Source organism: Rhincodon typus, chromosome 11 (genome assembly GCF_021869965.1).
Source record: "Rhincodon typus isolate 14 chromosome 11, sRhiTyp1.1, whole genome shotgun sequence".
In the NCBI taxonomy this organism is placed as follows: domain Eukaryota; kingdom Metazoa; phylum Chordata; class Chondrichthyes; order Orectolobiformes; family Rhincodontidae; genus Rhincodon; species Rhincodon typus.
In genome coordinates, this window is record NC_063342.1 from 69625042 (window position 1) to 69647305 (window position 22264).

General features: G+C 41.0%; 1 protein-coding gene across 6 annotated transcripts in view; it reads right to left on the reverse strand.

The window, feature by feature from the left end:
• The window catches only part of lrch1 (leucine-rich repeats and calponin homology (CH) domain containing 1), a 176743-nt gene that overhangs the window by 80231 nt on the left and 74248 nt on the right, over positions 1-22264 (reverse strand). For all 6 annotated transcript variants that reach the window (XR_007263209.1, XR_007263210.1, XR_007263208.1 and 3 more), the window contains exon 2: positions 3416-3560. Coding sequence is in view for 3 of the 6 variants with exons in the window: in XM_048602885.1 (XP_048458842.1) it covers positions 3416-3560 (145 nt within the window). In the remaining 3 variants the exon portion in view is untranslated. The remainder of the gene's footprint in view (positions 1-3415; positions 3561-22264) is intronic.

The window sequence follows — 22264 nt, forward strand, 5'->3', positions numbered from 1 at the left end:
ACTGAAGGAAGACACCGCACAAAAACAAATGACAGATCAAGCGAATAGACAGAATATTAAAAATTGCCACAAGATTAATCAGGAGGAAGAAATGTGAGTGGAAGAGTGTTAAAAACGTAAAACAATAAAGGATACTGAAGGTTTCTCAGGATAACTCGATTTGAGTACAAGATCCTGAACAGTCTTGACAAAGTGGACATGGCAATGATGCTTCCTCTTGTGGGTAAATCCAGAATTAGAGGGATGCTGTTTAAAAATTAGGGCTTGTCCTTTTAAGACTGAGATGAGGAGAAATTTCTTCTTTGTGAGTTGAGCAACCTTGGAACTCTGTGTTTCAGGAAGCGGTGGAAGTGAGATCATTGAATATTTTTAAAGTACAAGAAGATTGATTCTCTTCTATAACAAGACAATAAGGCTACTGGGGAGGTAGATGGAAATGTAAAATTCCAAAGACAAACAGGTCAGCCATTATTTTATTGAATGGTAGTTCAGACTCAAGGGGCTGAACAGCCGACTTTTGCTCCTAATTTTTGTTTGTGTGTACAGAGAAAGAGGAATCCTCTCACGCTCCATAACATGTATTTCATTTCTGAAATAAATGAAGAAGTTAGGACTTAAACTGTACTGTTATTTTCTTTCACTGTTCCCATCATCAATCTGACATTGCTCAAGAGTTGCAGGGCAAGGTCACCAATCAAAGGTGCTGGAGCACTCTAAATCCATCCACGTACATTCATAGCTGAGCCAAAAATATCTAAACTGGCTCAGCTACATTCATCTGATAGATGATGGCAGCATTCTCTGTGATGAAATGGACACTGAGTCACAAGTTCCTGGTTGTCGATACCTCTGCAAGCGAGGTATGAAAATGGTAAACAATGATATTGACAACCGGGGGACAGTCACTGATGGCTGTGATCCTTGGAGTCTGACTGTATTGGATAGGTGAGTATTGGCAGAGGTGAACAGAAGCAAAAACTTGAGGAGGCTGAGATGAGGACCATAAAAAACAGAAGCCAAAGAATCCTAAGCTTTTCATCCCACTGTCTTTCTCTGCAACTAATGCAGCAGACACTGCCATGTTAGTGTGGACTCCTCAGCCACAGCAGCTGATGCTTATGGCAGACTTAACCATCACGACTCAAACCACCGTCATACAAAATAGAAAGCTGCTATCACCATAGATAATACCTTTGTTAGTAATACTATCTGGTCTTGCTTTGGAGTTAATTCTCCACAATGCCTGTGTTGTACTTCTAAACTAAAAACAAATATTGCTGGAAATTCAATCAGAATGTTGGTGTCTGAAAGGTAAAATGCAGTCAAAGAAGACCAGTCTTTACTGGTCTCAACCCAAAATACAAATCGGTCTTTTCCTGTTTTAGTGGCTGATGGGCCTCCCTAGCAATTGCAGCATATTTTTGTTTCAGGTTTCCAGGATATGTGCTTTTTTGCTGCTCAGCAGCAGTCTGTCAGGGCATTGATCAGGAAGTAAATGATTTTGGCTCTGATTTGTAAATTTGTCATTGTTAGAAAACATGCGTCAGTATTTAAATCAATTGAATTTAACACATGACAAATGATACATCAGCATTCTTCTGAATTGTGTACAAGGTGACTCAGTATAACATGGTTTACACTTCATAATATTAATCCAAATGAATACATTTGGCATGCAATGCTAATAAACTTGGCTAAGTATATATTTTGCTGCCTAAAACAGCTTCATAAATTCCAAGAAGCAATTAATTTAATTTTACTATTTTGTGAATCTATGTTTAGCAAATTACACACTATTTGGCATAATGGACAGAATGAAAATACATTCAATTAGGTGAGGGTACTTCTAAAGATGGGAAAAAAAATTAAACAAATCATTAGGTAGATTCCAAAACTCTAAGCTGTGAGTCCCAAAAGTCCCTTGTCCCAAAAAAATTGCAAGCAGAAAACTACAGAAATAAACTCATTGCGTTTGTCTCCTTTTCATGAGAGAAATCCAAATCAATCCCTTTGCTCCTGTCCCCTAAGTTATCCGATCTTTTGCTTCATGTGTTTACACTCTGATGTCTTATCTAAGTTATTATTTATGGCACAGTATTCCAAAATCTGGGAACTTTCTGTGTGAAGAAATTTCACCTTAAGTAAAATCATTAAATTAAAATCCTCTCAATTTGTTGGAGCATTTCTTGCTCCTCCATTACCTGTCGTGCTGGAACAGTTTAAATTATTAGAATGTTACCATAGCTGTTTTGGTAGCATTCTAGTGTTTGAAAGTATGTCTGGATCACTGGGTACCACTTCAACACTTGGCCAACTTGAAATAACTCATACTTTAGGAATACCAAACCAAAGTTCACAAAATAGTAAAACTAAATTGATTCACAGAAAAGCTTTTACATCAAATTCGCTTCAACTCACTCCAGGGGGAATCGGGGTAGAGAGATTAAGTGGCCACTGCCCTTTATTTCACCTGCTCCCCTTTCAGGACGGAAGCAACCAAGGACAAGACCATAATAGAAGGAGCCTTTAGGATTTTAAATCTCTCTGGCAAATGCAACAACTGCTTAAATTCCAGTTTTTCAACATTATAGGGTTACCTATAGTAATATGATTTTTGTTAAAATCTTATCTGGCTTGTTCTTTTTGGTTACTGAAGCAACTAGATTGAGATTCATCAAGGCAACAGCATATTTTGAAATCAGCATATCAAATTTATTGGAAATGGTGTGTTCCCTGCCATCAATACAACTTAGCTGAAGTTGAGAAAACATGACTTAGAGGGACTCCTGGCTCAGAAAAGCTATGTAAATGCCTTAAGTGGCTTTTGCAATTCTTGACAACTTCATCTACAATGTCAAAAGTATAAGTATTGGCAGAAACCACGTATGCACCAGTGAGCAGCACTAATTAGTTAAAAGCATACAACCTCTGAAGCTATTGAGTTCTACTTATTAGTAGATTGGCACATTTAACAAAGAAGTATTGTTGTAAAAATTTGGCATATTAGAAGTTTAGACAGAGGTGTGAAATGCAGCAACAGAGGACAGGGCACTCACAGCCGGCAATTAAGAAGTGGGAGTAGGCATATGCCGTTTAGCTGTCAAGCCTGCTCTGCCACTGAATATGAGTATGGATGATCTCCGACCCCATTTTCCACTATATCCCCATAACCATTATAATGTAAACACTAAAGATCAAAGAGCCATAAAACACCATCATCACCAGAAGTCCAGATTGCTTGGATATGCACGAAACAATAAAACTATTCCAAGAAAGTAATAAAATGCTGGTTGCTATCACACCATAAATTATGAAAAGCGTTATATGCATTGCTCATAATGTAGATATTATTCCATCTCACTTCTCAAATACAAACAAGGCATATTGACCTTTCCAATCTGATCATTGTACTCACCTCAAGTTTAAGTTGGTCAGTGTTTGCAGATTGATGATTGAGTCTGGAATGACTTTGATGCAATTGTGATACAGGTTTAACATCTCCAAGGAGACAAAGTGGCATATTTCCAGTGGAATTTCACTCAGTCTGTTCTTTGACAGATCTGCCAAGAAAACAAAATATACATGTTGGATGAAAGTTTTAAGTGACATACCAAAATAATGGTCATGATGCCTACAGCAACACACAAATAGCGGAAACTTCAGGAGCCCACTTGTGTGTGAATTGTTTCAAGGTTTATTTCCATCATTTGTATGAAGAACTCTCAGCAACTGGCAAATAAATCTCCAGAAACCTAAACTTCCAAGATATGTCCCTCAAAATCAATCTTTCATTCCCCGAGAACTTCAAAATAAATCCATAGCACAAGGGTTTGTTTGCGGGACTGTACGTTGACCACAAACTATAATGGATTTACAAAGAAGCTTTAGTGGATCAAGTTATGCTTTTTGGAGTCTAGCAACTGGAAAATTTTATGGGAGACACTTCGGGTGGACATTTTGATGTGAATGTTACAGAATTGACAACATTTTTTATGTATTTTTCATGAAGCAGTCAACACCTTTAAACAATTGATTAGAGCTTGCTAAAGATTCCACATTCATCATCTGGTTACCAGATGTCATGCAATAGAGAGGAAATTAGCCTAAAGTAGGGAATCAAGAAACAACATATATTTTATATAGTATCTTACTCATTTTCAAGTTATCCCAAAATACTCAAATCACTTGGAGCACAGGCATTGCTATAAAAGTGAGAAAAACAGTACGCAATATACATTGAGATATTGAGTGTCATAGCATCAAGTGAAAGAAAGCAGACAGTGCTTATAAAAATTTTAGTTACATGCTACTAAAATAATGATTCGTATTTTGACAATTTTTTTAAACCCCTTTCCACCCAAAGCAGATCTCCTTAATACTGAGATAACAAGGTGTAGAGCTGGATGAACACAGCAGGCCAAGCAGCATCAGAGGAGCAGGAAGGCTGACGTTTCGGGCCTAGACCCTTCTTCAGAAATGGGGGAGGGGAAGGGGGTTCTGAAATAAATAAGGAGAGAGGGGGAGGCGGATAGAAGATGGATAGAGGAGAAGATAGGTGGAGAGGAGACAGACAGGTCAAAGAGGCGGGAATGGAGCCAGTAGAGGTAAGTGTAGGTGGGGAGGTAGGGAGGAGATAGGTCAGTCCAGGGAGGACGGACAGGTCAAGGGGGCTGGATGAGGTTAGTAGGTAGGAGATGGGGTTGGGCTTAGGATGGGAGGAGGGGATAGGTGGGAGGAAGGACAGGTTAGGGAGGCAGGGACGAGCTGGGCTGGTTTTGGGATGCGGTAGGGGGAGGGGAGATTTTGAAGCTTGTGAAATCCACATTGATACCATTGGGCTGCAGGGTTCCCAAGCGGAATATGAGTTGCTGTTCCTGCAACCTTCGGGTAGCATCGTTGTGGCACTGCAGGAGGCCCGGGATGGACATGTCGTCTGAGGAATGGGAGGGGGAGTTGAAATGGTTCGCGACTGGGAGGTGCAGTTGTTTACCGAGCGTAGGTGTTCTGCAAAGCGGTCCCCAAGCCCGAAACGTCAGCCTTCCTGCTCCTCTGATGCTGCTTGGCCTGCTGTGTTCATCCAGCTCTACACCTTGTTATCTCAGATTCTCCAGCATCTGCAGTTCCTGCTATCTCCTTAATACTGGTTCATTCCACAAAGATGCAAATTAGAATCAAATTCTACTCAAAATACCAGTTATTATGTATTTCTCGAAGCACAATTACTTAGGAGGAAAACAGTAACCAAGCAACCCTTCATATCTATGCCAGGCTTTGCCCTGATGCTGCAGCCCTCCCTGCTATATTTGCAAATCTTTGCCAAGTGTCAAACCACTCCATCTGCAGTACCGTGATTCACAATAAAAGCAATAATTTCAACAAATGTGCACCACCTCCCCTTTCAGGTTGTGATATTATAAACTTCAGAACTTTAATGACTGTTCACGGATTGCAAGAATCAGCCATAAATCTGTCTGGAATAAACTATTAAAGGACAAAGACAAACATATACAGGAATTGAAAGCAAATAGCCAGGCCTGGGAAAAGGAAGAGTCAAGGCTACATAAACAAAGCTGATTATATTCGTACTCCTCACTAAGAGAAAGAGCTCAAAAGGGTGACTTTTTTTGGCCTCTGCCTATCTCTGATGAAGCCATGTGATAAAGACAAATGGAACCAACCTTCCTCCTTCCACTTGGCCGCCACATCCCAACTCCATTAGGGTCAACTCCCAACTGAGTGCCTCAATTTCCATTGCAGGATTTGCAGAACCTGCAACTTACGAGAGTGAAAAGTACTGCTTATATATCGTGTCATGTAGGTATTAAGTGCCATGGGATGAAGTTGAAATCAAGGGTAGAAAGAGATGAGATAGTAGGAACTGCAGATGCTGGAGAATCTGAGATAACAAGGTGTAGAGCTGGATGAACACAGCAGGCCAAGCAGCATCAGAGGAGCAGGAAGGCTGACATTTCGGGCCTAGACCCTTCTGCCTCGCAGTGGGGTTAAAATTGTTTCAGAGATAGTAGAAACTGCAGATGCTGGAGAATCTGAGATAACAAGGTGTAGAGGTCTAGGCCCGAAACATCAGCCTTCCTGCTCCTCTGATGCTCTTGGCCTGCTGTGTTCATCCAGCTCTGTACCTTGTTATCTATGGTAGAAAGAGATGTTCATTTTTCTTAACCTCATCACAAGTAAACAAACAACATGAGATTCTTCAGGAGATTCGTTTGCAGCATTCAGCATCTGCACCAAGCACAACAAGTTCAGCTTGTGACTCAACATCAGCAACTTTGCATGACCTATATTCTTATCAGCTTCTTGCACTTTATTCCAATAACTAACTCCACTTGTATGCTACTAAAGATCATGATTTTCCCATTTAATTTCAGTCAAAAACTTTGCTTGAAGCAAAAACCAATCTAATGAAATAATTTAAAAGCTTAATCCCAATGGTACTGAACATTTTCAGAATCCTACATATAGCATGTCCAACGTTATCTTCTCCTGGAAAACAGTGAGGTATATTTCTTTAACATCTGGGTGAGGGGGATGAGAATTTTAAATTGCAAACACGGGGTACTGGGAATCAATGTAGGTCAGCAAAGACTAATGTGATAATCACCGTTTTATATGGAATGGCACATAATCAGCAAAGTTTCACTGAAGTCACTGCTTATTGTGCACAAAAGTTGACAAGCCAGTCAAAAATGCATTGGAATAGTTGGAGATACAAAAGGCAAGGATGAGGACAGGTTAAGGAAGAATGATACAGGAAGGTGATGCTCTGGAGCTACAAGTTGACAATCTCTCTGATGAAGAGGATATGGGATTTAAGTCTCAGGTCAGGGTTAGTAAAAAGCTAAAATTGCCAAGTCTGATTCAACAGGAGATAGTGGCCAGGGAGCAGGGTTTGAATTAGTTGCAAAATTGAAGTTTGTGACAAAGGCTGACAGACTACAGTTTTGGTCTTCCCAATGTCCCTTAGGAGGAAACTACAGCCTATCCAAGGCCAAATATCAGACAAGTAATCTGACAAAATGGTGGGATCAAGAACAAGTGGAGAAATAGATCTAGGTGTCATCAGTCTATGGGTGAAAGTTAATTCTATGGCTTTGATAACATCTCTGAGGAGTACCATGTAAATAAGGAAAGGGAGTGAAACATGGTCAGATCCCCAAACAACTTTGAATGTACTTGTTGTAATGGGAAGGTATCAAGAAAGGGAGGGCATAAAGAATAAACTGGAGGTTGTGCTTTGGCTAAATTGGATAGAATAAGTGAAATCAGCTAAGCTTATGTTAAACACCCATAACTGAGTGAGAGAGAGAGTTTTTTTTAAAAAGTTTTATTTTGAGTTTTGAACAATCCTGTGAAATTCTTGGATGAAGATGACTGTATATACCAGCGCCCCTGAGAGGGGACGGATATAGTGAAATTAGATTACTTTAGTGTAAAGAATTAGTGTTAGTACCAGGACAACAAGGTGCAGGGCTGGATGAACACAGCAGGCCAAGCAGCATCATAGGAGCAGAGAGGCTGACGTTTCGGGCCTAGACCCTTCATCAGAAAAGGGGGAGGGGAAGGGGGTTTTGAAATAAATAGGGAGAGAGTGGGAGGCGGATAGAGGAGAGGATAGGTGGAGAAGAAACAAACAGGTCGAAGAGGCGGGGATGGGGCCAGGAAAGGTGAGTGGAGGTAGGGAGTTAGGAAGGGGATAGGTCAGTCCAGGGAGGACGGACAGGTCAAGGGGGCGGGATGAGGTTGGTCGGTAGGAGATGGAGGTGCGGCTTGAGGTGGGAGGAGGGGATAGGTGGAAGGAAGAACAGGTTAGGGAGGCAGGGACGAGCTGGACTGGTTTTGGGATGCGGTGGGGGGAGGGGAGATTTTGAAACTTGTGAAATCCACATTGATACCATTGGGCTGCAGGAGGCCCAGGATGGACATGTCGTCTGAGGAATGGGAGGGGGAGTTGAAATGGTTCGCGACTGGGAGGTGCAGTTGTTTGTTGCGAACCGAGCGTAGGTGTTCTGCAAAGCGGTCCCCGAGTCTCCGCTTGGTTTCCCCGATGTAGAGGAAGCCACACCGGGTACAGCGGATGCAGTATACCACATTGGCAGATGTGCAGGTGAACATCTGCTTGATGTGGAAAGTCTTCTTGGGGCCTGGGATGGGGGTGAGGGAGGAGGTATGGGGGCAGGTGTAGCACTTCCTGCAGTTGCAGGGAAAAGTGCCGGGTGTGGTGGAGCTGGAGGGGAGTGTGGAGCGGACAAGGGAGTCACGGACAGAGTTGTCCCTCCGGAAAGCAGATAAAGGTGGGGAGGGAAAGATGTCTTTGGTGGTGGGGTCGGATTGCAGATGGCGGAAGTGTCGGAGGATGATGCGTTGGATCCGGAGGTTGGTGGGGTGGTACGTGAGGACGAGGGGGATTCTTTTTTGGTTTTTATTGCGTGGACGGGGTGTGAGGGATGAGGTGCGGGAGATGTGGGAGACACGGTTGAGGGCGTTCTCGACCACCGAGGAGGGGAAGTTACGGTCCTTGAAAAACGAGGACAACTGAGATGTACGGGAGTGGAATGCCTCATCCTGGGAGCAGATGCGGCGGAGGCGAAGGAATTGGGAGTCCAGACATGAGAGAAAACATTGAAGAAGTTACTCAAAGCTGAGTACATTTAAGATTGGATGCATGAATAGCTCCAGGAAGAAGTTATAGGCAGTTCAATTAAATTACAATTACAAGCTAGTTACTACCAAGGTATTAGAGACAGGGACTGTGGTGTGGTCACTCTATAAGTGGTGTTTTTTGAGTACTCTACAAGGTGTGGTTTGGGTACAATACAAAATTTGTTGTGTTTTTCAATTTATAAAGGAGTGCTTCAGGATTAATGGGTTTATAGTTTTACTGTGTTTTAAAATCTCACAACTTGTGGACAGTTTGGTTTATTTGTTTAGCTTCATTTGTTTTGTTAATAAACTTCTGTTTTATTGTCAAAGCAAAATCTGCAGCATTGAATGCTTATATTTCATCAAGAGATCATTTCATGAAAACCGAAACAAATCAAGATATGATCTATCAAGGCAGCTTTCAGCCTGGAATCTGGCTTGCTCAGTGATAACATCAGCTGGGATTTCACACCAGGGAATATCAGAGGAGCATCATGTAGATGCAGTAGAAGGACAGGTTTAGCTTGATTTGTCTGTCAAGCCTCAATATCCTTCCCTATGGTATGGAGCTCAATAAGATAAATTTTAACCCAAGTTTTGTGATTATATATCTGCCTGTTATTCACTCTTAAATCATATTTTCTAATAGAATCTAGCTTTTATCATTTCAATTTTATGGCCTTAACCCTGAGAAGTGCAGTAACCATATAACCTCATCCATTCGATCACAAAACTTAGGCCAATTAGCCCATCGAGTTTGCTCTGCCATTCAATGAGATCATGGCCAATCTGATAAGTGCCAACTCCAGTTTTCTGCCTTTTCCCCATAATTCTTAATTTCTTACTGGTTAAAAATCTGTCTAACTCAGCCTTGAATGTACTTAACAACCCCATCCTCTCAGTAAAGAATTCCACTGCACTTTCCTCATTCACCGTTTCTGTTAAGTCTTCAAATAATTCGGAGGTCCGTTGTTTTCTTTTAATTTGTTCTTTCAATGGGTTGTGGGCATCACTAGCAAGGACAGCACTTTTGCCCTTGAACTGAATGACTTGCTGAGCCATTGCAAAAGACAGTTACAAGTAGGCCAGAATAAGTAAGAAACAGAGATTTCTTTCTCCTGTGGACATTAGTGAACCGGATGAGTTTTTTATGACAATCAATGATAGTTTCATGGTCACCACTACATATTTATACAAAAGATTTATTAATTGAAATTCCATCAGTTGCCACGAATTTGAATCTGGCTCCCCAGAATATCAATCTGTCCAGTGACATTACCACGATGGGACTATCCCCCCTACTGTAAACATAATTCTTTTTGAAATGGATGCTGGCCATTTAAAAATATTTTTGGATTGCATTCCACAAAGGAAATAGAAATTAGCCTCTCGAGCAAATTTAGCCAACGTCCGTTATTCATCCAAAATTTCTCTTACTATTTTTTGAAGCATTTCCCTTTTTTACTCTTCCTCCTTCAAGACTCAGTACACATCTCTCTGCTCTATTTCAAACTGTCTTCCTCATTGGCCTCCTTTGTTTCTCTGTCCTTCACTTCTACCTGGCTTTTCCATTTACGTTTCTTCCTACAAGACTTGGCCTTATACACACTTGCCTCACTCCCTCTTCTGCACCATTTTCACTCTGCCACATGATTTTTTCTGCCTACATCACACATCAGCTGTAGTCTTGTTAACCATTTCAGTCTGCTTCCCCTCAGGACTGGCATTTGCTGTTGCTGGCCAGTTTGAGATTGATAGCCCAATCAAAAATTCAGCAATTTGATAGCTCAATTCTGTGCTGAATACTTACTTTTAATATTTTAGGTACTAACACAGTCATAGTTAATCAACTAGGATCCAACGCTTTGAGACACCATGATAAGAAATTGAAAAGGCAAAACAACAGAAAGAACAAGCCATGACCTAATAACACATGACTAGGCATCTCACATGACAACAAATGCTCTACATGCCCATAAAGTTCACAGATCCTCAATCAGCCTCATTGCCCATCTCCAGACGCCTGAATACCAACATCTTCAATATACGGAACAGCTAGTAATAATATTTCATCAACTGGACACTCCTTAGAGTTTTCAAAGACAAGTCTCTATTTCATTCAACCTGTAACTTTTGTGTAAGAGCAGCATATTTTAAAGCAATACAACAAATTCAAGGCTTTTAAATAAATCAATATATCATAAGCAAAACATCTGAATTGTATCTATTTTGCATCACCCTCAAAAACATTCTCAAAATCCTTGAAGGTTTTATTTGGCTGTCCTGGAAATCTACTTAAATTGGTCCACCTTCCACCCCAAAAACCAGTCAAATTATGCTAACCACTCATTCTAAATAGAAGTGATCCTTCATTCTCTTTCCCAAACATATCCTTTCATACTTCCTTACCATCAGCACTAAATTCAAACTTCCCTTCTGAATCTATTAAAGAACATTTGGTGGGCTCCAAACAATGCAAAGCTAAGGCCTCGGGTGGTGAATGGGCAAAGTCTGAATCATCAATTCAATACACCACAAGAAATTCCACAATTTGCCAAAGAAAACTGTCTGTATGTTTTTGGTTCTGCTCGTTCAAAGAATTGCAAGATGGTCTTCCAATTCCCACATCACTGTTCAAAGAGTTTATTGTGTCTTTAAAAGACTGCTCACAATGTTATTCCTATCCTCTTGTTACAGTGACATGCTCCAAACTAAGCATACAAACGTGCTTACATAACGAGGAAATTCTGAATTCTTTTTGCATTGAGTACTGTATTCAGTTGTTAGAGAAAGCAAAGACAACGTTTCCAAACAGTATGAGATATTCAAAATTTGCCTCAGCTTATCCGTATATAGCCAGATGTCAAGTTTAATGGCTTCCAGGTGAATAGGTAAGATTCTCTTTGACAACAATAACTGGTTTACAAGTTTCATCCCAACCTAAAAAGAAACAGTCTGTGTTTCTAGGTTAAACCTACATTTGTTGCTAGATAAAACCTTGATTGAACATTCTGTAAAATCTTAGGTGCTCTTCAAATTGCAAACTTCTTAGCATAGTTAACATAAAAGTTGAGGTGGAAAGAACTCATGTTGGTTGCAAAAGCATTGCTGACACCTGAAAAAGAAGCAGCTACGCTGTTAATTAACAGCTCCATTTCACCTTTCATTTCCTGGCCAGGCAACTTTTGCCATTCTTGGGAAAGGTCCAAAAAGCAAGCTATGCAAATCTACTTGTTTTACATCAGTGTCACAGCTGGACATTCGGCCTTTTCCCCGTTTAAAAAACAAATAGCAGCTGGATAGCTCACAATGGGTACTTATATTTGCCAATGAAGGCAAACCATCCCACCAACTTGTTTAGAATTCCTGAGGCAATCGCCAAGTTGGTGGGTTTTGGGAGACATAGTACACCATGATTTGCAAATGGACTTTTGATGAAATTCCACATGGAAGGCTGTTTAATCAAGAAGAATCCTTAGCTATGAATTCTTAGGGATTAGCTTAAGTGAATGGCTTGTATGGGTGGGTGGTTATTATTGGAAAAAACTTTGGATGGAGTCTGGTCACTAGGGGAGTCCTACATAGGTCCATGTTAGGTCCACTGCTCTTCACAGTGATTGGCAGGGAGGCAACAGAAGAACAGTTCTCTAGTTTGCTGATAAATGTGGGAGTTAGGACTTGAGTTGCACTAATAAACTTCAAGGCTGATCTGAACAAACCTGGTGAGATGGAGATGGAGGGGTAATCTGCCCCTTTGTAAGATATATTTTTCAATGTGAATAAATTCAGCCTCATTTATTTTGAGCATATTAAAACCCTTCAGGGCTGACACTGTGGGTTTGTAGTAAAAATACTCAAGTTCCTTGAGAGATGTTGCTTAAAGGGAACAGGGTGTACAGCTGGCATAGAGTAACACAAAATTACAAATATGATATTCACCTTATAGAAGGCTTTTGTCTAAGTATTCTAAAATACAGTGCCCAGTTTTGTTTGTCTCTCATCGTGCGGGATAGTCAGCCTTGGGCAAGTTCCAGAGCAGAGTCACCATACCAGTCTTTAGGCTTTATAGTTGCTCCTGAACTTGGGGTTTCTTCGTTGTTGAAATGAAGACTTTGAGGAGAAATGGGTTTGTTTTTAAAGTAATGAGGGGAACACTTTTTATTCAAGTGGAAAGATTATTTGAACTGGGTAGGAAGGACAAGAGAACATCCATGTAAAACACTGAAGCATAAAATTTGAACCAACAGTGGGAAGTACTCCCCATTATGTGCATACATATAGATATGCCAGAAGCTTTCAAAACAAAGCTGGATGAACCACAAGTGGAAGTCTTTGAGTTTTAGGTACTTGGTGCTAGCTATCATCAATGATATCAGTCAGTTTTTGTTCCCTTCCCCAGAGCATTGTGACACTGGGGAAAGATGATAGAGACTTAATCTCTGGTCTCTGCTGCATATCCAACTTCTTTTGCCCCATCACTAGCAATTTTGCCTCAAGTTATCTATTTGCAAAGTTCTAGAATTCCTTCCCAAAATCTCTTCACATAAGAACATTGGAAATAGGAGCAAGAGCAGACCATTCAGCCACTCAAGCCTGCTTTGCCATTCAGCTGGATCTTGTCTTCATCTTCTACCCCAGCATGATGTTCTCACACTATCTCCATGAGCCCTGATATCTTTAATTTCTGAAAATCAACCAACCTCTGTCTGGAATACACTCAATCACTGAACCTCTACATCCTTGGGGCAGATAATGCCAGAGTCACCACTCTCTGAGTTAAGAAATTCCTGAGTTCTAAATGGCTTACACCTCATTCTGAGACCATGCCTCCTGCTTCTAGTCAGCCCTGTCCAGGGGAAGCAAACCTTCTACATCTGCTCTCCTGACCTATGTAAGAAATCTGCATGTGTAAAATGAGATCACCTCTCCTAAACGCTAGAAAATATCGACCCTGTTTCTCAATCTCTCGTTATAGAGCAATCCTGCCATTCTAAAGATCAGTCTAGTAAACCTTTGATGCCTATCATCTATGGCAAGTATATCTGCTATTAGGTTAGGAATAAACCACACACAATATTTCAGGTGCAGTCTCACGAAGACTCTATACAATTGCAGCAAGACATATATATTCCTGTCCACAAATCCTCTTGCAATAAAGACCAAGATACCATTTACCTTCTGAACTGCTTGCTGCACCTGCACACGTGCTTTCGGTGACTTACAAACATGGACAATCAAGACTCTTCGGACTTCCCAATCTCTCGCCATTTAAAAAATATTCTATACTTTTGTCTTCCCTACCAAAGAGGATAACTTCACATTTTTCAAGATTACATTCCATCTGCCATGTTCATACCCACTAAATTAGCTTGCTGAAGTCCCCTTGAACACACTTTGCATCCTCATAACTCACTTGCCAACGTAGTTTCACTGTCATCGACAAAATTGGAAATATCACATATGGTTCCCACCTCCAGACATTTTCTCATCAACCTGGTCAGAGTTATTAGACGCAAAAACAGAAATTGCCAGAGAAATTCAGCATGTTTCGAAACAGCAAGTGAAATCCTGAAATATTATCTATTGAGTACTGTCCCAGGATTCACAACATCTAGTCTATTTTGTACCATCACAGGGTTCACAATATCTAATCAATTTTGTACCATTACAAGATTCACTATATCTAATTTATTTTGTACCATTACAGGGTTTGCCATATCCAGTCAGCAAATTAATATTTTAAATGCACAATGTCTAATTATTGGACAAATCAGGCATAATAGTAACTTACAACTGACAAAGAAATTTAAGCCAAGGCTAGTAAATAGGTGCAACTTGATATGAAATCTTACTAAGTGTTGTTTCAAGGTGAGACATGAGGAAGTGAAGCATATTTTATATTGCCTCCGAGGCATTATTGGACTTAATGAAGTTGCACTACAGGACATTCAATCTGAAAATGATTCTGCTTGTAAACAGAAATGACTGACAAGGTACAGCCAAGGAAATGTTGCCAAAGTGATACAAAAAGATTGCTGAAACAGAAAACAAATATAACTTCACTTAGGTAACCAGAGATTAGGAACACAACACCCATTGCTATTACTCAACTAAACAATAGTGAAATTATGATCAATGTCTTAAGTATTCCAGTGAACACTCAGTTAACTGTTGCAGGAACAGATGGGAGAAGGATAAGACTGCAAATCCGTACTGTACGCAATGCATGTTTAAGAGAAACAACACTTTTTTTTTTACTGTGTTTTCACGTCGCAAGAACAAGGCAAAACATTTAGAATCATTGAAATTTTCAGAAGGAGGCCGTTCAGCCCATCCTGTCAGGTGAATAACTTGTGCCTGTACGAATGCAAGAGGCAGAGACCCTTACTGCAATTTTAAATAAATCTTGGCTATGCCCTTGAAGTGCTATAACCTACAGGCATACAGTTCTAAAGTAGGGATTAAGCTGGATAACTTTATGCAGCTGGCACAGAGCCATCCAGTCTAATCTCACTGTCCAACTCTAGGCCCATAATCCTGTATGTTATAGCACTTCAACAACACATACAAGTTTTTACTTAAATGCAGGGTCTCTGTCACTTCTATCTTTTCAAGCATGAGTTAGAGATCCCACTACCCTCTAGGTGAAAAAGAAAATTCTCAAATCCTCTCTAATCATTCCACCAAACATTTTAAAATCAATAACTCTGGTGTTGACCAGTCCACTGAAGGAAACAATATTTTCCGCCCTAAAAGAACCCAGACCTTTATATATACCTCAATTAAAAATCCAATCTTGCCTCTTGGCAAAATATTTCCATTCCTGAAAACATGCTTGCAAATCTCCAGTGTACCCTCATTCACATACTCACTTCTTTCCTACAATGCGTTGACCAAAACTACATACGGAGTTGTTAATAGATAACAAGGTGTGGAGCTGGATGAACACAGCAGGCCAGGCAGCATCAGAGGAGCAGGAAAGCTGATGTTTCGGGTCTGGACCCTTCCAAAACGTCAGCTTTCCTGCTCCTCTGATGCTGCTTGGCCTGCTGTGTTCATCTAGCTCTAGCTCTTGTTATCTCAGACTCCAGCATCGACAGTTCCTACTATCTCTACGGAGTTGTTAAATTGTGATCTAACTAGCGTTCCACACTATACTATTCTAGCAGAACCTTCCTGCTCTTATAGTCTATGCCTTGGCTATTCAAGCCTCCAAGATACCTTCTTACTCTTTTATCTAGGTGTTCCACTGCCTTCCAGGATCTGTGACATGTTTCTTTTCTGCTCTATACTAATCAGTACTTACCATTTGTTCGCTTGCTTTGCTTGTCCTTTCCAAATGCACTACCTCACTCTGGACTGAATTCCATTTGTCACTTTACTACTCACCTGACCATTCCATTAACATCTCTCTATAGTCTACAGCTTTCTTCCTCATTATCAACCACACAATTTTTGCATCAAGTGCAAACTTTTTAATCATGCCTGTGATATTTAAATCTGAAACCATTGATTTGTACTACAAAAAGCCGATAACCTATTCTTGAAGCACAGTGACTTTGTAAAATGAGTAAATTTGAAAATCTGTACTTGAGTTTTTAAAGAGTAGACTTTAAATCAAGTGTCACATAGTGGATAGGATGATTTATCAGCTTAGGTTGTGTTTATATGAAAGCAATGTTGACCTAATGACCTAAATATGACGATTCAGGAAGAGGTGGAGGAGGAAACAACATTATTTTCCTTTTCACAGTATCTAATGTGATGTTAAAATGTACACTGTATGGACGGAGCAGCCAGGAAGGAGCTCTCTGAAGGATATGGGCAGTCAAGTTACATTATCTTCTTACTGCCTTTTTTTGATTTCTCCTTATAAGAGGCCCTTGCAAGTAATTTTGACCAAAAAAAAAAGAATAAAAATGAAAAGCATAGAGCACATTGTTAGGTTCAGAATTCTTGGCTGTTGGCAAGAATTCAAAACAATAAAGATTTTTTTTGTATCAGGAACTTGAAGTGTGCCAAAGACACCAAATCTTAAAGTGCTCCCTTCACTTAGGTCAACTTCAGAATTGATATCCTGTTGGAAACCTGAAAGGTATTTTTTGGAGTCATCATGAATGATTGTCCTGCTGAGAATGGCTGAAATACTCTCCAAGCTTCATGTGCTGAGATGCCCGAGTGGCCACTTGAAATACTCATTCCTCAGCGAAATGTTTCAACTGAGGTGCAGTTGGCAAGACAGGTACTTATCTTGTAAAGCTGAGACCTCATGTTTCTAATTATACCAACACAGTTCAAATGATTACAGGCTGGTACAGAAGATTAGCAACAGTTATTCTACTCTGAGACAATGGGAGCTGAGTAATTTAAATGGGGCTTACACTTGGTCACTTGGATCATCCTGGCACAGGATTCTACAAAGGTATAGCACTGATGTTAAAAGAGTCTTAGCTTTCTATAAAGACCAAAAATGGTACAAATTTCAGAATTTTTTCCCTTAATTCCAATTACTTCCTGTGAGAAGCATGCAGAAATAGACAAATATTTGTTCTCAAGTCAGGCTTGGTAAAATTTTTGATGGTAGTAAACTGGGAGCGGTAATGGAATAGGAAAAACAAGTTCAGAAACTAGAGGGAATTAGATGGAATAGAAAAGCAGAGAAAAGACTGAACGTGGACAATGAGTGAACTGGGGTGTAAAAGTAGTGTTACTAGACAAGTGATCCAGAAGCCCAAACTAACATTCCAGAAACAAATTCAAATCCCATGTGGCAGAAGGTCAAATTTAAATTATATTAATCAACAAATGTCAAGTTGAATCCTAATGCCATTAATAATTATTGCAAAACTCTACAGGGTTTCCTTATACCCTTCAGAAGAGGAATTAGATAAGCTTTTCGCTCCAGCCTATATGTGACTTCAGACCCACAGCCATGAGATTGATTGTTAACCACTTCTAAAATGGTACAGCAAGCCAGTATAAAAGAAACATTACAGCAAGCCAGTATAAAAGAAACATTACAGACAAATTGGAAAAGACCAAAAATAGATGGACCTCTGGCATTGGCTTAAAGAGGAGAATAGCAAAAGGTACACACTGCACAGTCAACCTTGCAAACTTTTCCTCACTAACACAGAGTCATAGTGATGTACAGCACAGAAACAGACCCTTCGTTCCAACAGGTCCATGCCAATCAGATATTCTAAATTAATCTAGTCCCATTTGCCAGGATTTGCCCCACAACCCTCTAAACCCTCCTTATTCACATATCCACCCAGATGCCTTTTAAATGCTGTAATTGTACCAGCCTTCACCACTTCCTCTGGCAGTTCATTCCATACACGTACCACCCTCTGCATAAAAATGCAAAATTAAAAAGCTGGTCCATATACTAGTCAGACAACAGACCGACCCTGTCATACATACCAAATCTAACCTTGAAGACGCTGCTGCAGAAACCACCATCATCATCCCTGGGCATGTTTGTGGATGTTGTGCCAATCAAGCGGGCTGCTTTGCCCTTGATGGTGTAAAGCTTCTCAAGTGTTGTTGGAGCTGCACCCATCCAGGCAAGTGGGGAATATTCCATCACACTCCTGACTTGTGCCTTGTAGATGGTGGACAGGTTTGGGAGTCGGGAGGTGGGTTACTTGCTGCAGTATTCCTAGCCTCTGACCTGCTCATGTAGCCACTGAGTTTATGCAGTCAGTCCAGTTTAGTTTCTGGTAAATGTTAACTCCAAGGATGTTGATAGTGGGGGATTCAGTGATAGTAACAGCATTGCATATCAAGGGCTTGTGGCTAGATTGTGCCTTATTGGAGTTGATCATAGATTGGCATTTGTGTGGTGTGAATGTCACTTGCCACTTGTGAACCCAAGCCTGAATATTATCCAGATCTTGCTGCATTTGAACGTGGACTGCTTCAGGCTCTGAGAAGTTGTGAATGGCACTGAACATTGTGCAATCGTCAGCAAACAGGTCATTCTGACCTTATGATGGAGGGAAGGTCATTGATGAAGCAGCTGAAAATGGTTGGGCCTAGGTTACTCCCCTGAGGAACTCCTGCAGAGATGTCTTGGAACTGAGATGACAGAATGACAGAGCTCCAACAACCACAACCATCTTCTTATGAGTCAGGTATAACTTCAACCAGTAGACAGTTTGCTGCACGACATCGATTGATTCCAGTTTTGCTAGGGGTCCTTGATGCCACACTCGGTTGAATGCATCCTTGATGTCACAGGCTGTCACTATCACCTTACCTCCGGAATTCAGCTCTTTTGTCCAACTTTGAACCAAGGCTGTTGGAGGTGAGTGGCCCTGGCAGAACCCAAACTGGGCATCACTGAGCAGGTTCACTGTTGATGACACGTTCCATCGCTGTTGATTGAGCATCAGCCAAGGGAAGAGATAAGATTCTCGTACGTGGTGATCAGCAGGTGGTTTCCTTGCCCATATTTAATCTGATGCCACGAGACTTCACCAGGTCTGGAGTCAATGTTGAGTCCCTCCCAACTGTATACATAATGTTACCACCTCTGCTGTGTTTGTCCTGCCAGTGGGACAGGACATATCCTGGGATGGTGACAGTGGAGTCACAGACATAGTCATATTTATGGAATCATACCTGACAAACAACGTCAGGCTTGACTAGACTGTGAGATAACTCTCCCAATTTTTGCACCAGCCCCCCAGATGTTAGTAAGGAGGACTCTGCAACGGCTGTTTCTGCTTGGTGCAGCTTGATCCCAGGTGGTCTATCTGCTTTCATTGCTTTGTTGAGATTTCGTAGTGATTGATACAACTGGTTGGCTTATTAGGCCATTTCAGAGGGCAGTTGCAAGTCAACCATATTGCTGTGGGTCTGGAGTCACACGTAGACCAGACCAGGTGAGGATGGCAGATGTCCTTGCTTGACAGACATTAGTGAGCCAGATGGGTTTTTCTGACAATTGACAATTGTTTCATGGTTGTCAGTACATTCTTATTCCAGTGGCGGGATTTGAACTTTGTTCTCCAGAACATTAGTTGAATTTCTGGATTAAAAGTGTAGTGATAATATCACTAGGCCATTGCCTCCCCTGAAGAGCTGAAGTAGTACACAACATAATTCAGCGAATCCACAGCCACTGGATCAGATCAGAACCCTGTAGTCCTGTTACATTTCAGTTGTGAATGGTGGTGTACAATTAAACAATTAATAGGAAAAGGCAGCATCAAAAAGATCCTCTTCATCAGTAGTCCACAACAACTCATGACTTGATCTGGCAGGACTGCAAAGTTTAAACCTGACCAACTGGTTGTCAGATCACTTAGCTCTGTCTGTCACATGTTGTTTCTGTTGTTTCACATACAGATACTGCAGCTTCATTATCTTATTCTTAGGCATGCCTGGTGCTGCCCTTGGCATACCCGAATGCACTCTCCACTAAACTAACTTTGACACAAATCAGTGTCCTGTTAGGTCACTGGAGAGTGCAGTGGAGCTGAAGTCATATGTGGTCAGACCAAATAAGAATGAGAGGTTTAATTCAGGATGGCATTACCAGTGGGTTTTCAAGATTATTCGATAGCTTTAAGAACATAAGAAGTAGGAGCAGGAGTAGGCCATCTGGCCCCTCGATCCTGCTCCGCCATTCAATAAGATCATGGCTGATCTTTTCATAGACTCAGCTCCACTTAGCCCGCTCACCATAACCCTTAATTCCTTTACTGTTCAAAAATCTGTCTATCTTTGCCTTAAAAGCATTCAACGAGGTAGCCTCAACGGCTTCACTGGGCAGGGAATTCTGCAGATTCACAATCCATTGGGTGAAGAAGTTCTTCCTCAACTCAGTCCTAAATCTGCTCCCCGTTTATTTTGAGGTTATGCCCCTAGTTCTAGTTTCACCTGCCAGTGGAAACAATCTCCCTGCTTCTACCTTATTTAATCCCTTAATAATTTTATATGTTTCCATAAGATCCCCCTCATTCTTCTAAATTCCAAAGAGTATAGTCCCAATTTACTCAATTTCTCCTCATAAGCCAACCCTCTCAACTCTGGAATCAACCTAGTGAACCTCCTCTGAAACCCCTCCAATGCTGATAAACCCTTTCTCAAGAAAGGAGACCAAAACTGTGCACAGTACTCCAGGTGTGACCTCATCAGCACCCTATACAACTGGAGCATAACCTTCCAGTTTTTAAAACTCTTTGTTTTTATTACTTTTAACAAAATCAACTGTCCACTTCCAAACTGTTTTTAAATTGAATTTAAATTCACTCACAATCAGAGGGGGATTTGAACTTAAGTTCTCAGAATTGTTTGTCCAGCAACAAAAACACAGAAAAATAATAACGTAGCAATATTACAGCATTAAACTGGGAGCATGGTAGAGGATATTAAGGTGAACACCACAATGAAGCCTCTTGTGTTTCTGACCTACACAAGCCAAGATCATGGCTTCAGCTAACGAAGTAAACTGCATAAACATGTCAGCCAACCCTATTAGTTTGGTATTAAATCTTTTATCACTTCATTCAGAGTATAAACAATCCTTTCCATTGTGCAGTAGCAATACAAAGAAAATTAAATGAACAAACATAGGGATGCGGGTAGGGTGGGGGTGGGTTATGTGAAGGTTTCATGTTGGTGCCACCTTATCTTCATGAGACATCATGACAATTTGGCTTTGTTTCAGCAGAGCTCCATAATAATACATGTGATGACGCAATGTCTTGGGGCTCTTTTCAGCTTGAATGAGACCAACAACAAAACAGTGTGTTTTATTTTCCCTCTAAATAATACTCTTCTGGTGATGTCATCCAGTGGTTAACAAGGGTTATGATGACCTGTGGTGGAATTGCTTCCCATTGGAAAGTGGGCATAAGACCATAAGATACAGGACAGAATTAGGCCATTAGGCCCATGAGGTCTGCTCCACGATTCGAGCATGGCTGATATGTTTCTCAACCCCATTCTTCTGCCTTCTCCCTGGAACCTTTGATCACCTGACTGTGACTGTGTGGAGTTTGCACATTCTCCTCTTGTCTGCATGGGTTTCTGCCAGGTGCTCCAGTTTCCTCCCACAGTGCCACAGTTAGGTGGATTGGCCTTGGGAAATTGTCAGTAGTGATAGGGATGTGCAGGCTAGATACATTAGCTGTGGTAAATGCAGGGTTACAGTGACAGGGTAGAGGCCTGGGTCTGGGTGAGATGCTCTTTGGAGGGTGAGTGAGAATTAATGGGTTAAATGGCCTCTTTCCACAATGTGGGGATTATATGATTCTATGAAAAACCGAAAGAACTGCGGATGCTGTAAATCAGGAACAAAAACAAAATTGCTGGAAAAGCTCAGCAGGTCTGGCAGCATCTGTGAAGGAAAAAAACAGAGTTAACGTTTTGGGTCCGGTTCTGAGGAAGGGTCACCGGACCTGAAACGTTAACTCTGTTTTTTCCTTCACAGATGCTGCCAGAACTGCTGAGCTTTTCCAGCAACTTTGGTTTTGTATATGATTCTATGACTTGGCCTTCTGTGTCAATGAGTTCCCCAGAGTAAACACTCTCTGGCTGAAGGAATTGCTCCTCATCTCAGTTCTAAAGGGACGTCCCTTCACTCTGA